The sequence below is a fragment of the Sminthopsis crassicaudata genome, chromosome 1, assembly GCF_048593235.1.
Source record: "Sminthopsis crassicaudata isolate SCR6 chromosome 1, ASM4859323v1, whole genome shotgun sequence".
NCBI classification, from domain to species: domain Eukaryota; kingdom Metazoa; phylum Chordata; class Mammalia; order Dasyuromorphia; family Dasyuridae; genus Sminthopsis; species Sminthopsis crassicaudata.
Genome location: NC_133617.1, coordinates 422,670,670 through 422,685,190, shown reverse-complemented (window position 1 = coordinate 422,685,190; position 14,521 = coordinate 422,670,670). Strand labels below are relative to the sequence as shown.

Genomic DNA, 14,521 nt, shown 5'->3' with positions numbered 1-14,521 from the left:
CTTAGTGTACTGTGTCAGAGAAAATCTTAAGCTAAGCTTCCCAGAACTAGGCTGACAGATTCACAGTGACTGAGCATACCTCTGGTGAACTGCTCTCCCGAAGGGTGAGCTCAGCCCCACTTAATGGGGGAGGTGAGTCAGAATCTTCAGACAGTTTCTCTTCATCTTCTTCATGGATAGGAGATGATGGAGAACGCAATGTGCTAGAATGATATAAGGATAACAAAAAAACAAAATCAGTGTTAGATGCTTGGGCATCATAGATCCATCTCTTTTGATGATGGACACATATTACTCCCTCTCCCATGATTCTCACAGAGCAGAAGATCTGGGAAGGGTCCAGCTCTTTAAGGTATTTGGAACACTACACATACCCAGAGATACTGACCTGTCTGGAGACTTGTTTGGCTTGTTTTTTTGAAGGTTGCTCTCCAAGGCTCTATCTAGCCCAGCAAGAGGACAACCAGCTTGAGAGAGCCCATCAGAAACCCCTGAATAAGTGATTTCTTCATAAAGAGGAGCTGAAGGAATAGCAGGAGAGATGGAGCGAAGGCCATTCAGAGCTTCCAGCAGAGAGATGGGTTCATATCCAGGTGGGATGTTGTCAGAGTTCTGTGAATTATAGAGAGAGTTCAGAACAAGGTTGGCCTTCTTTTAGAAAACCATGCAGCCCTTAAGACATGGGACCCTAAATGAGATTCCTGTCTTAAAAATAGCTCTGTACTTCTGAGAATCTAAGTTTTCTAAGGAACTACCTAATTCTAGCTGGAAATTATTCCTTATTGGGGGCTTTCTTATATGTGACATCACCCTTGAACTCTTTTCACTAGCATGGAAACCACCCTCCTTGCAGGTCCCTTTCAAATACTACTGAAAAACAGGTCCTTTAGTTGCTAAAGGGGAAAAAAAGGTGAGTACCTATGAAAAGTGCAAAAAATAGAGGAGCAAAGTGAAGGAGAAAGCCAATACCTCCTCTACCTGAAGGAAGAGAGAATGTGTTCTAGGATTTTTTGACCATCTACACAGTCAAGGAAAAACTTCCCCTTATTCTCTCCTGATCTCTGAGATCTTTATAGCACTTTAATCCTCCCTGCGGCTATCTGCATCTAAGCAGAGACAGAGGCCAAGCTATCTGGCATCAAACTAGATGGGGGGGAAGGGAGATTTACTGAAGAATATATGAAAATTCATCCTCAGGCTAGGGCTAAGAGCTCCTTCCTGGCTTTCTGTATCTATAATCAAAGAAAGAATGGAAAGCTAGTGAATTAGTAGAAGAATGGAAAACATAGGCGAGCTGGAAGGGCAAAGCAGGAGGTTCTCATACTTATCAAATGGATCTGAAATACATCTGAAACTCTTGGGTTTCAGTCAAATGCTTGGGATCAGAGCATACCACCTACTCTATACCTTCCGAAAGAGAGAGCAAAAAGCTCGTATTAGGCTGATGAGGCTAAGATGGTAGGGATTTGAGGTAAGATATAACAAGTAATCTTGCTCAGAAACAGAATAGCTCTTTCAAGGAGATGCCCCAAGGTGGGGCATAGTGTGGAAAATGGAAATAAAAAAGGGAGGCAAGCAGTGGGGAGCCAAGGGTGCACTCCCTTCCCACTTGGGTAATATTTCTATTAATCAATCTGTCAGATCAATTTAGCATTTGGTGAGTCAAAAAATTCTTTTATATTTTTCCTTTAATATGTCTTATTTTGGGAATTCTCTCTTTCGTATATGATTTAAGCTTTAAAGGTAAATACTTACTCTCCTAATAACTTCTACAGGCATTTTTTTTTATTTTAACAATTACAACTTTTGAAGTTAAGACTCTCCTTTCAAAAAGCCAATGTGCAGTTATCCTATCTAATCAATGACCACTAGAAGACACAGCAGTTCAAGTGACATTTCAATGAGACTTATCTCAGTGCCATTTATATGTCTAGGCTGCCCTATCTTGTTCTTCAAGTTACAAAGGACTTCTGGGAAAATTCAGGTCCTTAGACAAAAACCAGTAAATCCAAATACCAAGTGCAGAAAACAGGGTAATGAGAAACACACACTTATAAGAAATGCCATTTGCAATTAAAAAAAAAAAAAAAAAAAAAGCAACAACATTAATTCCACCTTCAACATTAGTTTCACTTGCCAGCAAGGGGAAAAAAAAAAGGTGAACAAGAGCATTTAAAAGAAAAGAAGCTTAGCAAAGCTGGCAAGAGAACTTGTAGATCATGGCTTGGCAAACTGGCTCTTAGCAGGAAGGAGCTCCTGTGCCTACGGGCCATCAATCTCATCTTTCGAAGGAGCAGCTTGGTTCAGAAAGCTCTCTTCCTGTGCATGCACAGAGTGACTACAGGGAACTGATCCTGCTTGAATGGATTAAGTAAATTTAACACACTACGAAAGTAAATCCTAATGTTTGGGGAAGAGAATGACTTTCCAAACGAATCTGTTTTCTGGTTGGGGGATGGGGCAATAACGTAGCCATATAGACCAAATACACTTACTGTTTCCCTTTTAGGTTTCTTGCTGGCCAAAGAGACAGGGTTCGACTTTGATTTTTTAAAGGGACACTGTCAAGATAAAAATCATATATTTTACAATAACTAACATCCCTCAAACAATGTTAGAATTTTCTGAAAGGGAATTTCCCAATTTTCTGATGACTATTTATGTGATAGATTCTTACCCACCCGCACACATCCCCCACCCACTTTCTGAGCACTGAATGACAACACACACACTAGTCCATTTTCATCAGTTCTTTGAGCCAGGGAGTTTATGAAGTAAGAGTAATTGTTAAGTGCAAAAACAATCCTAAGCACAATCCCACCACCCTACATTCTCATTACTGACCCACTTGAGAAATGTACTAATTTCTGCTCATATTGGGTTATTTGAGAGCAGTTTTTATGAATAGCCATTTGTCCGAAGTCCGAAATCCAAATAATCTATGCCAGACGAGTGGCAAAAGATATGGATTTTATTTATTAAGTTATCTGAATTTTTGTAAGGGAAAGTAGGTGGGAAGGGAAGCTTTGAACACTGAAAAATACAAAGAGTTTTAAAAATATATACAATCTAAATTTGAGGCCTGCATTGCTTGACAGTGTCCCTTTAATTTATCACCTTTATGGGAAGGTGCCCATCCCTGCACTCAAGTAGCAGGACATCAAGCCATGGAACAAACATTCAACTACATGCAGCAGAAACACTGGGTTGTTATAAAAGACAATATGGTCACCGAGTCCTTCAGCTAAATATCAAAGATCTTTTTAAAAAAATTACATTTTAAAAAAGTAATCATACAAATGTACTTCATTTTTATGCTAATATATGTTTCTGGAGAGTTGTGTACAATCCAAGTCTTTCAAAATAATCAAAGCCTATTTATTGTACCAGAATGGCTTGCTCAGTATGCTTTGTAAAACAAAAAATACTTGGGTAAAGCAATTATTAGCCTTCCTAATTCATTGCACTTCTGAACTATTACCTGTTTCAAATTCTTCATTTTAGAGAGGAATTTCTTCAATTTACAGTGGATTTTCAGGATTTGATTTAAGTGAGGGATACCTGCATTATCAATATTAAGAGCACTTGGATTGATGCAATCAGCAGTAACTATTTCCCTATATTCAGAAGTACTCAGGTCTGAGGAGAAGGGAGGGAATCATAGACTTTAGCCACTTGTCATTCATAGGGAAGAAATGAGACATCTTATTGCAAGACTTATAGGCATATACTCAATTTGTATGAGAATGGAAAGGGAGTTCTGTAGGGAGGCTCAGTCCCTCAGATTGTGTTATGAAATAAAGTGCTGCAATAGATATTTCATTATTTGCCAGATACAATGGAAGGAAAGCTTCTTCCAAGCAGTTATTTACTGCTTCACCCCAGCTGATGCTCAGATACCTGGCCTAACAAAGAAACTGAGGCCCCATACAACTTAGAGGCTCTGCTTATCCTATGCCAAACAGTTGATTATTTAGAAATATTTGGATGATAACCTGGATATTTTGGCATAACATAAGTAGACAATCTTAGGCTTCTGAGTAGTGAGCCAATCTCTTAAGTGTAGTTTTTGCTCCTCTTTCTAAGTCTTAAAGCTACAAGCCATTTTGGCCAAGAAATTTCTTCTTCTGATGGCTCAGCCAAATATGAGACACTTACAGAGTGTTCATCGTGATCCATGCTCTGTGCTAAAACAGGACTGAATGAGACAGGGGACAATGCTCCTGGCTTCTTTCTCACTGCCCGGATCTGTAGGAGGGCCCGAAAAGCTAAGGAAGAAGAAGTAAAATATATCAATTATGGTAACAGCTGCTCTTGCTACTATTTAGAATTTGCACCACAGTCTGTGGTACCAAATATGCAATACATCACCATGACTCCCACCAACAAATATTTTAGAATCAGAGACTGAGTAGGTCTATTAGCTGATCTTTATGTTCCAAAAAAGAACTGATCTATAAATCTACTGGTCAGATTTCTTTAGCTTGCTGGAATATGCCTAGGACTAAATGCCTAATATTTAGCATGCATTTATAGGTGACCAAACCCAAACATCCAGAGCACCCAGGAGGACAACCAGCATGGTGAAGGGCCTCCAGTCCATGCCATATGAAATTCAGTTGAAAGAATGAGGGATGTTTAGGCTGGAGAAGAAAGTACTTGGTAGGGTCAGAGGTGGACAACATGAAGTCTTCTAGCATTTGAAGAGTGATCCACTGAACTGAATGATTCACTGACTTCTCTTTCTAAACTCTCAAACAATTCTTTGACTAGAAGAAACTCACTTTGCCAATTTCTCATGTTAATAGTCCCCATCTAATATGTTGCCTCTGTTCCTACATAGTGTAGCAAAAAAACCAGTTAGAATCCTAGATTTTAAACTGATTCACTCTAGATTTGTGTTATCAGGATGTACAGTACAGTCAGGCCTTGGCAAGAGTTTTTCTGTTCATCTACCACAACTCTTTGATGGAAGCCTTTTTTACATACTCTCATCTATGTGACATCTTTCTGTGGTAAAAAAAAATAACCATTCCCTCACATCTCCCATTCTCCACTTCGACATATCCCCATTTTTGTGTCTATGCTCCTAACCTTTCTCTGAAATCTCAGAACTGTCTCCTCTGAGAAGCGAACACATTTTCCTATATTTTAAATCCTAACATACTCCCTGCATTTATTAAACATAATATTATGGTTGTTGCTTAATCCTTTCAGTCAGACATGACTGAAAGAGTCACATCTGACTCTTTGTGACCCCATTTGGGTTTTCTTGGCAAAGACACTGGAGTGAGTTTTCATTTCCTTCTCCAGATCATTTTACCAATGAAGAAACCGAGGCAGACAGGCTTAAGCAACTTGCTCCAGGGTTACTCAGCTAGCAAACATCTGATGCCAGATTTGAACTCAGAAAGGTAAGTATTTCTGACTGCAGGCTCATTGCTTCATCCACTGTGCCACCAAATTGCTCAAAATCTCTGATGATTCTGAAGTATCTTAATACCTACTACTGAAGTAGTTGGTGCAGCCCTCGGGAATGATGTAGTCACCTTGGGAATGTCACTATTGAGAGTGATGTGGCAGAACTTTGGAGAATGTGTGTGAGAAAGGAAATTGGCCCTGATACCTTTATTCTACTAAGTTATCCTTCAAGACGTCTGGTTTGTCATACAGAAGTCTGAGCTGTTACTTTGGACACAAATAATGAGCACTTTTTAGTTTTAAGGACCTTGTATCTGAGGGACTTTCCTTCCTCCTAAGCAGGCACACTAGATCATACAGTTGAGTTCACTCTTTCCCCAATCCTCCCTAACTTTCTAGACCTCACCCTTGTTGTCCCTCTTCCTCCCTGCCTCTGACTTTTAAGTAGTCTCTTTATTCTCAGCCTGTTAGACCCCTTTTGATTAGCCTATGTCCCTTTCATGAAATAAAGTGCTCTTTTTGACTATGAAAACATGCTGTGAGTTTTTCACATTCCGAACCAATGTCCTAAACTAGTGCTTCATCCACATTATATATTTATTAAAAACAAAAAACAAAAACAAAAAAACCCTATCACTTCCATATTTATTACTGCATCTATCAACAGAATACATAACAAAAGAGATTTATGTTGCTCATCAAGTTTCTGCATCTTAACAAACAGCTTACAAAAAGGGAAGACAATAGCTTGGGGAGGTAACTAGATATAGTATGGTATAAATTCATATGTCATCTAATTGGCAATTCTTAACAAGTTAAGCTCGGCCTGTCCCTTCTTTGAGATGTACCAAATTTTACTATCAATGAGGAAGTGATGGGATTAGCTTTAATCCTTGTTTTATATCCTGTCCTGTGGGAAACTTTGGCTGTTTTGGGAGGTAAACATGACTGACCTTATTTACTGGCATTTTTGAAACATGTAGGACAACTCAAGTGCCCTGACCTGGCTGAGTGGGCAACCACATCCCCATTTCTTTGTTCTTGGCAGTTAATTGTCCCCATAAGAACTAACTCAATCTGAGACAGCTGGCCAAGAAATTTCTATAAATATGAGACCCTTTCTCTAGCTTGTTACTGGTCCCCTGAGGACTAAGCCTCCTCACTGTTTGCAAAAAAATCTGTCTTGACTGAAAATTGACTTGCTCTCTGAAATTCTTTCCCCCCCTGAGATACAACTGAACTGACTGATCCTCATCAGAAGTTTAGTGAAGTTTACTTTCCCATCTTGTTCTGTCTTTATACTTACACAGTATTTTATGAGAATCTTGTCAGTACTTAAATCTGTATACTGGTCTGAAATCCTTTAAAACATTCTTTTCAAAGGCTTAACTCTTTCTCAAACAAAGTCCAAATTCAGCGTAATATTGGCATTTTGTGTAACTTTCCTAAATCATGTTTCTTTTTCTCCAAGTTAAATTTAGCAGATCATGGGTTCAGAAGTTCAATTTTACTCTCTGAATTAAGCTTGAAAGTTCAGTTTCTATTACCTCAACACCTAGTGTCCTTGACTAATTAAAGTAAATGTGTTATCTAAATAACAGTTATTCTTGCGGGTAGACTAAATAAAAAAGAATGCCTAGTGACACTACTGATTGGAGAAATGCAAATTAAGACAACTTCTCAGGTTGACTAAAATCACAAGACAATGATAAATATTGGAGGGGATGTGGGAAAATTGGAACACTAATATATTATTGGTAGAGTTGTGAAATGATCCAATCATTCTGGAGAGCAAATGTGGAAATCCCAAAGGGCTATGCACATCCTTTGATTCAGTAATCTTACTACTGGGACCCAAAGAGATAATAAAAAAGGAAAAAGGACCTATCTGTGCAAAAATGTTTGTAGCATCTCTTTTTGTAGTGGCAAGGAACTAGAAATTGAGTGGATACCCATCAGTTGGAGAACGGATGAATAAGTTATGGTATATAAAGGTAGAAGGATATTATTGTTCTATAAGAAATGATAAGCAGGTTGATTTCAGAAAAGCCTGGAAAGACCTATATGTTCTGATGCTGAGTGAAGTGAACAGAACCAGGAGAATATTGCCTATAGTAACAAAATTATGTGATGATCAGCTGTGATCTCTTGTCAACAATGCAATCAATGACTCAAGGCAATTCCAATAGACTTGGGATAAAAAATGCTAATCACTGACTAAGATGACAGGAAAGGATGATAAATGTTAGAAAAGATGTGAGAAAATGGGGACACTAATGCATTGTTGGTGGAGTTGTGAAATGGTCAAACCATTCTGGAGAGCAACCTGGAACTATGTCCAAAGGGCTAAAAACTGCGCATACTCTTCGACCCAGCAGTGGCCTTACTGGGTCTGTATCCCAAGGAAATTATAAAGGAGGGAAAAGGATTTCCCATGTACAAAAATATTTGCAGTGCCTCTTTTTGTAGTAGTAAAGAATTAGAAAAGGAGTGTATACCCATCAATGGGGGAATGGCTGAACAAGTTGTGGTACATGAAGGTAATGGATTATTATTGTTCTATAAAAATGATGAACAAGCTGTTATAGAAAGGCCTGGAAAGATTTATGTGAAACAAAACAAGTAGAACCAAGAACATATTGTACACAATAACAGCAAGAATGTGTGATGATCAATTATGAAAGGCTTGGTTCTTCTCAGTAATTCAGTGATCCAAAGCAATTACAATAAGACTTTGCACAGAAAAGGCCATCTACCTCCAGAAAAAGAACTATAATATAAATCAACACATGGTATGTTCACTTCTTTTTCTGTTTTTGTTTTTTTGTTTTTTTATCTCCCAGGGTTTTCCCTTTTGCTCTGATTTTTATCTCAACATGATCCATAAAGTAATGTGTATTAAAAATAAAGTCACTACAATAAAAAAAAAAAAAAAAGAAAAGAAAATGTCAATTACAACCAGAGAAAGAACTATGGAGACTGTGGTTTAAACAATAGTATTTTCACCTTTTTTTGTTTAGTTGTTCTTTTCTTTCTTTCTTATAGTTTTTCTTCCCTTTTGGTCTGATTTTTCTTGGACAACATAACAAATATGGAAATGTTTAAAAACATTGACATATTTAACTATATCATAGTGGTTTCTATCTTGGAGATGAGAAAAATTTAGAACATAAAGTTTTACAAAGATGAATGTTGAAAACTATCTTTACATGTATTTGAAAAAATAAAATATTATTTAAAATATTTCTTCAGTTGTTAGCCACAAATTCCTGATTTCCATCCAATCATATTTTCTCTCATGCCTATGATATTAGGCTTTGTAACTAATCATATTATTTCCCTATCTAGAACTGCCTTTTTTTTGTCTACTTCTTTTCTCTCTAAAAACAATCTGTCCACTTTCATTCAGAATTTTTGGCATGCTGAGGAGTTAAAAACTTTTATTGGTAATTGCTAGCCTTACCAATAAGCTGAATGAATCGCAATTGTTGGCAAGCCAGCCAGGAGACCAAAAAAGAGACCCCCAACTCTGGGATTCCCTAGAATGTTCCCACTGAGGAGCAAAGGGATTTCTCTGCATAGGATTGTCCTGGAGGACAGATTCCACCTTGGTCAAAACTCTAAGTCAAAACCCCCCCTCTCTATTCCAGAAATTGTAAGTTTGCTTTTATGTCTTGGTATCATGTTTGTGTTTAGCGTATTTGGCAAGAACTAGCAAATAAAAACCTAGAAAACTCCCCAAATTGATAAGCTCCTCAAAAAAATTTTTTTCTCCAAAGAAGGCTCCCAGCTAAGGCAGAGGAGTGATCAAAAGATGCCTAGCAATGGAACCACATTAATGAAGTCATAAACTAGATCTCAGGCCCTCACTACCACTGACAGAAGAATAGGTTAAATCCTGGGGTTCTTGATATAATTAGTGAGAAGGAAGTGACACTTCCTATTCAAAAAGAGGCTGAGGAATAACTTAAGTCTGAACAGAAACACTTCCCAGTCAGAATGGAGTAACTTAGAGCTGCTGAAGTTTGGGTGGAATGATAATCATCACCCCAGAATACCCTGGCCCAAACTGGACCAAGATATAGAAGAAAAAGTTCCATATGGATTTTTGTTTCCTAGTTTGCAGAAATTTATGGCATTTTAAGTTAAGTTAATTCAAGACTAAATTTGTAACTGCTTATGAATTCTAAAATATGGTATAATGTTTTTATAAATACTGAAATTCTTTAGTAAATTTTAGGTAAATATTTTGTAGGATTTGTTTTAAGGAAAAACAAGAATAACTTTGTGAAAGATACATAAAAATAATACTTAGACCTTTATTACTCTTTCCTTGGAGAATAGCAGATTTATTGTTGTAGTGCTAATAGGGGAAGTCACAATCACTGACTAGAGAAAGAGAAAAGCTCCCTTTAAATCAGGGAGCTACTTAAAAGTAAATAAAATCTAATTTGGAAGAGTGTTTCAGTGTGATCACCAGTAACTTCTTATAAGTTCTTAAGAATCCTAAAGACAACAGTATTATAATTAAAGAGTTATATAAGAAAAAAATTTTGTGCCAAGTTACAAAGAAGAAATTCAGTGGAGTAAAGATGGGTTCTACAGCTAGTACAAAATATGACTAAGAAATAAACAGTGGAGAAACCAAGAAAGTGGAAGAGATGTCAGATAAGAATAAGAAAGGTCCAGTTTTGCAGGGCTTTAATCAAATCCAATGGAAACATATCAATAGAAAGGAAGAGAGGAAATTTAGACAAATAGAATTTGAAAGTAAAAGGGGTTGGAATTTTGAAAAGAGATTTGGGAGAGGTTTTTGATTTCCTGAGATAAGAAGGATATTGAGAAATCATGGTTATTCTTTATGATACAGAGACTGTAATAATATTTTCAACATGAAATTACATAAAGATAGTTCTATTCTTGAAGGACCATTAGAAGAGCATATTTTATTTATTTTGTGAGGAATATAAAATCCTCATAGATCCTAAAAGTGGAGATATGAAGCTGTCGCATAAAGCCTTTTCAATTAAAAATATATATATATATCCAGAGAATAGTAGATGCCTCTGGGAAAGCTGACGCTACCCTTTTTAAGCACTTGGATATGTTTAGGTTGAAAAAACAGAAATAATCAATTTGAGTCTTTGGGTAATTTAAAAGGAACTTTAAAAGAAACTTTAAAAGAAAGTTCTAAGAAACTAAAATGTCACCACAAATCTTTGAAACTGATATAATTGAAAACAACAGGCTCTAAATTTTGAAGTATTTTGAAGTATTGCAAACTAATGGCCCTTCGGGGGACATAATTTTTTTGCTGTTGAAATTTAAATTATTACCATTATTAATTACAAATTCAGATTTAATTTGGATGGAATTTCATTTTGAAACTAAATAGGATAACTGTGAAAAATTAGAACAAACTATAATTATTATGTGGCATGAAGATGATCACAGATCAGTAAAATCCTATGTCAGATCTGTTAGTCTAATGCCTTAAACAAGTTACCTTACTTCTGCTTATCTCAGTTCCTGATATTATGAACGATCATCCACCTCTTGGGATTATTTTAAAAATCAACATGATGTAATGATTATGAAATGCTTAAATAGTGCCTGGAATACAGTAATCACTATGTGAATATTAACTATTATTATTACTTCTTTAACTGAATAATTATTCCACACTGGGTAACTCTATACTGGATTTTAAATAAAATTAGTATAAAATGCTAAAGGTGATAAAAATGAATAATTTTCTTCCCCCCCCCCCCGTAATATTTTATAACTTGGAAATGGCATTTGACTGAAATGATATCATTTAACTGGTAATAAGTTTTGTTTCATGTTTTAAATACAAGATACTCTATATATTATTATTGTGTTTCCAACTTTTCTTGTAATGTGATTTTGGGGAATCCATTTATTAAGAAGATAATAAAATTATACTGTTAGAAAATTTAATTAACAACATGTATATAATAAACTTCAATAGAGGCCACTTCATGATGTTAATACCTGCTTAGTATTTGAGTATATTGGTTTTTTGGAACCATTTGCTTGGCAAGATCATAAACTCTTATCAGTCCTGTAAAAGAACCTACTAAATATTGTTCAATTCCAAAACAATGAATTAGTTTAATAAGAAAATGGGATCCAAACACCCCTTGCCAAAGGAAAAGGGAAGACTTACAAGTTTGTTTACAGTGTAGAAATGATTTGATGATTTGTGATCACGAAAATTATGATGTAAATACCCAGGATTACTATCTTGAGCCAACTTAGACTCAATAGATTACAGAATTAACACTATTTTTGCCTTCAGGGGTTAATAAACACCTGAAGAGATTGATATCTGTTAGTCTGGAGATTTATGTCAATAAGCAATGGATTTTTTTCATATATTCTCTATATAGAATTCCAGAATATAATTATTTTCTTGATTTTTAATTACTGAGTTTTACATAGGATGAATTTTAATTCAAAAAGAAAAACAAGAAAAAGAAAAGGATGCTGAGTGAATTTTATTTTGCAAGTTCTGATAAATGTGTTTTATTGCTGTTATTGAAACAACATGAGAGAAATAATAACTATATCTAGCTTTAAATTGTGATTAGTGAAACTTGATATTAGATAAAAATCTCTTGGTATTGTAATATTTGATAATGTCTGAGTTTTAAATTTGGGTATAAATGTGTGCATGATTATTAAGTCAGTAATCCACCATGTGAGAGTAATATTATGAACTAATCAAAAGAGAGTGTGATCTGAGATCACAGGTAAATATCTGTCCCTGGTAAAAGTTGGGGCAATGACTTTGGCATGGCCAGAGTTAGAATCCTCTTGACTCCACTTATTGCCCCATTGTACTATTTTTTTTTTTTTTTGGAACAGGAATGTGAATAATATAAAACTCTGCTGAATAACTGGCATCCCAGATAATAACTACAACCTTACCTGAAATGAAACAGAACAAATGACATTTTATGTTGAGTCATCCTGTGTCCAGAAGCTTAGGCTTTGAGGACTAGTCTTAATGCAGTTACAATCATGTCACTACTTTTCATAGAAAATTTTCGTATTCAAAGCAGTGAACTGCAGAAGTTTTGTTGTTCCAATACTAAATCAATTAATTAAAAGATTAATGATAAAACATTTCTTAGTTACAATAACAGTATATATTGGGGCAGCTAGGTGGCACAGTGGATAGAGCACCAGCCCTGAATTCAGGAGGATCCGAGTTCAAATCTGGTCTCAGACACTTAACCCTTCCTAGCTGTGTGATCCTGGGCAAGTCACTTAACCCCAGCCTCAGGAAAAAAACACACAAAAAACCAAAAAACCAAAAAAACCAAAAAAACAAAAACAAAAACAATAATAGTATATAAATATAAAAGATATTACCCATCTCAGCCTGAATTAGGCAATTTCATATCCTAAGCAACTAATAAGTAAATGAATTCTTGGGTTTGCCACACCTTTGCTAGTAGTTATGATACAAGGATTCTCTTAAAGAGAAATTAGACAAAAGTTTGTAGACAAAGCTGTGATATAAAAGTTTTCTAATTAAACGGTGTAGTAAATTTTGAAAAAGGAACAGGAATAGTTTTCTCTAAGAACTAGAATATATAAATGTATATAATTGGTTTACAAATGTTTCTAATTTGGAGTTTCTTGAGCAAGACTTAGTGCTTTAGAAATACCAATTTAGTAAATATGTGAAGAATTCAGTGATGGAAGAGACAAAATTCTGAAAGATTATAAGGCTATTGTAATAGTCCCGTTGAAAGATTTGGAGGGCCTATTCTACTTATATAAGAAGAGACAAAAGGAGGAACATGAAAGGTCTTGTAGCAAAAATTAACAAGATTTGGTACCTAATTGGAAATAAAGTGAGATTTTTGACCGGAAAAATGGTGGTTTTCTCAACAAAAATGGGATTTTCCTCTTTACTTCAAAGCAACTTCCACCTCTGGTTCCTATTTCTATACCCTGGGTCAAACATAGCAAGTGTGACACTTGTTCCATGTGACAACCTTCAAATCTTTGAAAAATCCCATTATAAACATTTATTAAGCACCTACTATGTCAGGCACTATGCTAGATGTTGAAATTGCAAAGAAAGGCAAAAAACAAGGACTTGGATTAGTGGGAAGGCAAAAATACAAACAACTATGAACAAACAATCTATATACAGGATAAGTTTTAAATAATCAACAAAGGAAAGGCACTAGAATAAAGGGATTTGGGAAAAGCTTCCTGTGGATGGTGGGAGTTTTAACTGGGACTTGAAGAAAGCCAAGAAGTGAAGATGAGCAAAGAGAAGTCCATATATAGAGGAAACCTAATGAATATGAGAGTCAGGAGATTTGGAGTCTTATTCCAGGAACAATAAGGAAGCCAGTGTCAGTAAAACTGTATGAAGAAGTATACAGCTAGAAAGGTAGGAAAGTGAAGGAAAGGACTCTGAATGCCAAATACAGGATTTTATATTTGGTCCTAGAGGTGACAGCTGATGGGTACAATGTAGTGAGGGGAGACTCATATAATAGGCAGAGCATGGCTATTGCAATAGTCCAGGTGTGAAATGGTGGGGTCCTGAACCAAGCGGTAGCAGTATCAAAGAAGAGATATATGTGAGAGATTATAAAGGAAAAATTGACTGAGCTTGGCAACATACTGGACATGAGGAGTGAGAATGATGGGTCACAGATGATATCTAGGCTGTGAGTGTAGATGATGGAAAGGAGAGTAGGCAATAATGTATATAATGGTGGTATCCTCAACAAAATAATAATAAAGTTCAGAAGAGGAGAGGGACCGGGGTGGGGGGTAGAGATAATGAATTTAATTTTGAACATGCTGAGCTTTAGATGACCAATAAGTAGTTGGAGATGCAAGATGGAAGGTCAACACAGTGAACTGCATTAGATAAATAGATTTGAGAATCATCAGCTTAGAGATAATTGAATACATGGGAACTGATAAGATCACCAAACAAAATAACATAGAAAAGAGAAGCAGAACCAAAACAGATGCCTGAGAAATCTTGTAGCAGGAGTGACCCAGATGAATATACAGCAAAGGAGACAGAGAAATAGGC

At 35.9% G+C, this 14,521-nt stretch overlaps 1 protein-coding gene across 5 annotated transcripts in view; it reads right to left on the bottom strand.

Moving 5' to 3' along the window:
* The window catches only part of MGRN1 (mahogunin ring finger 1), a 110,169-nt gene that overhangs the window by 14,421 nt on the left and 81,227 nt on the right, over nucleotides 1-14,521 (bottom strand). For 3 of the 5 annotated variants that reach the window (XM_074280410.1, XM_074280407.1, XM_074280405.1), the window contains exons 11-14: nucleotides 4,159-4,268; nucleotides 2,496-2,561; nucleotides 389-612; nucleotides 80-203 (exon numbers count right to left, since the gene is read on the bottom strand). In XM_074280410.1, coding sequence (XP_074136511.1) covers nucleotides 80-203; nucleotides 389-612; nucleotides 2,496-2,561; nucleotides 4,159-4,268 — 524 coding nt within the window. The remainder of the gene's footprint in view (nucleotides 1-79; nucleotides 204-388; nucleotides 613-2,495; nucleotides 2,562-4,158; nucleotides 4,269-14,521) is intronic. The other 2 variants (XM_074280409.1, XM_074280406.1) reach the window with 1 other exon arrangement.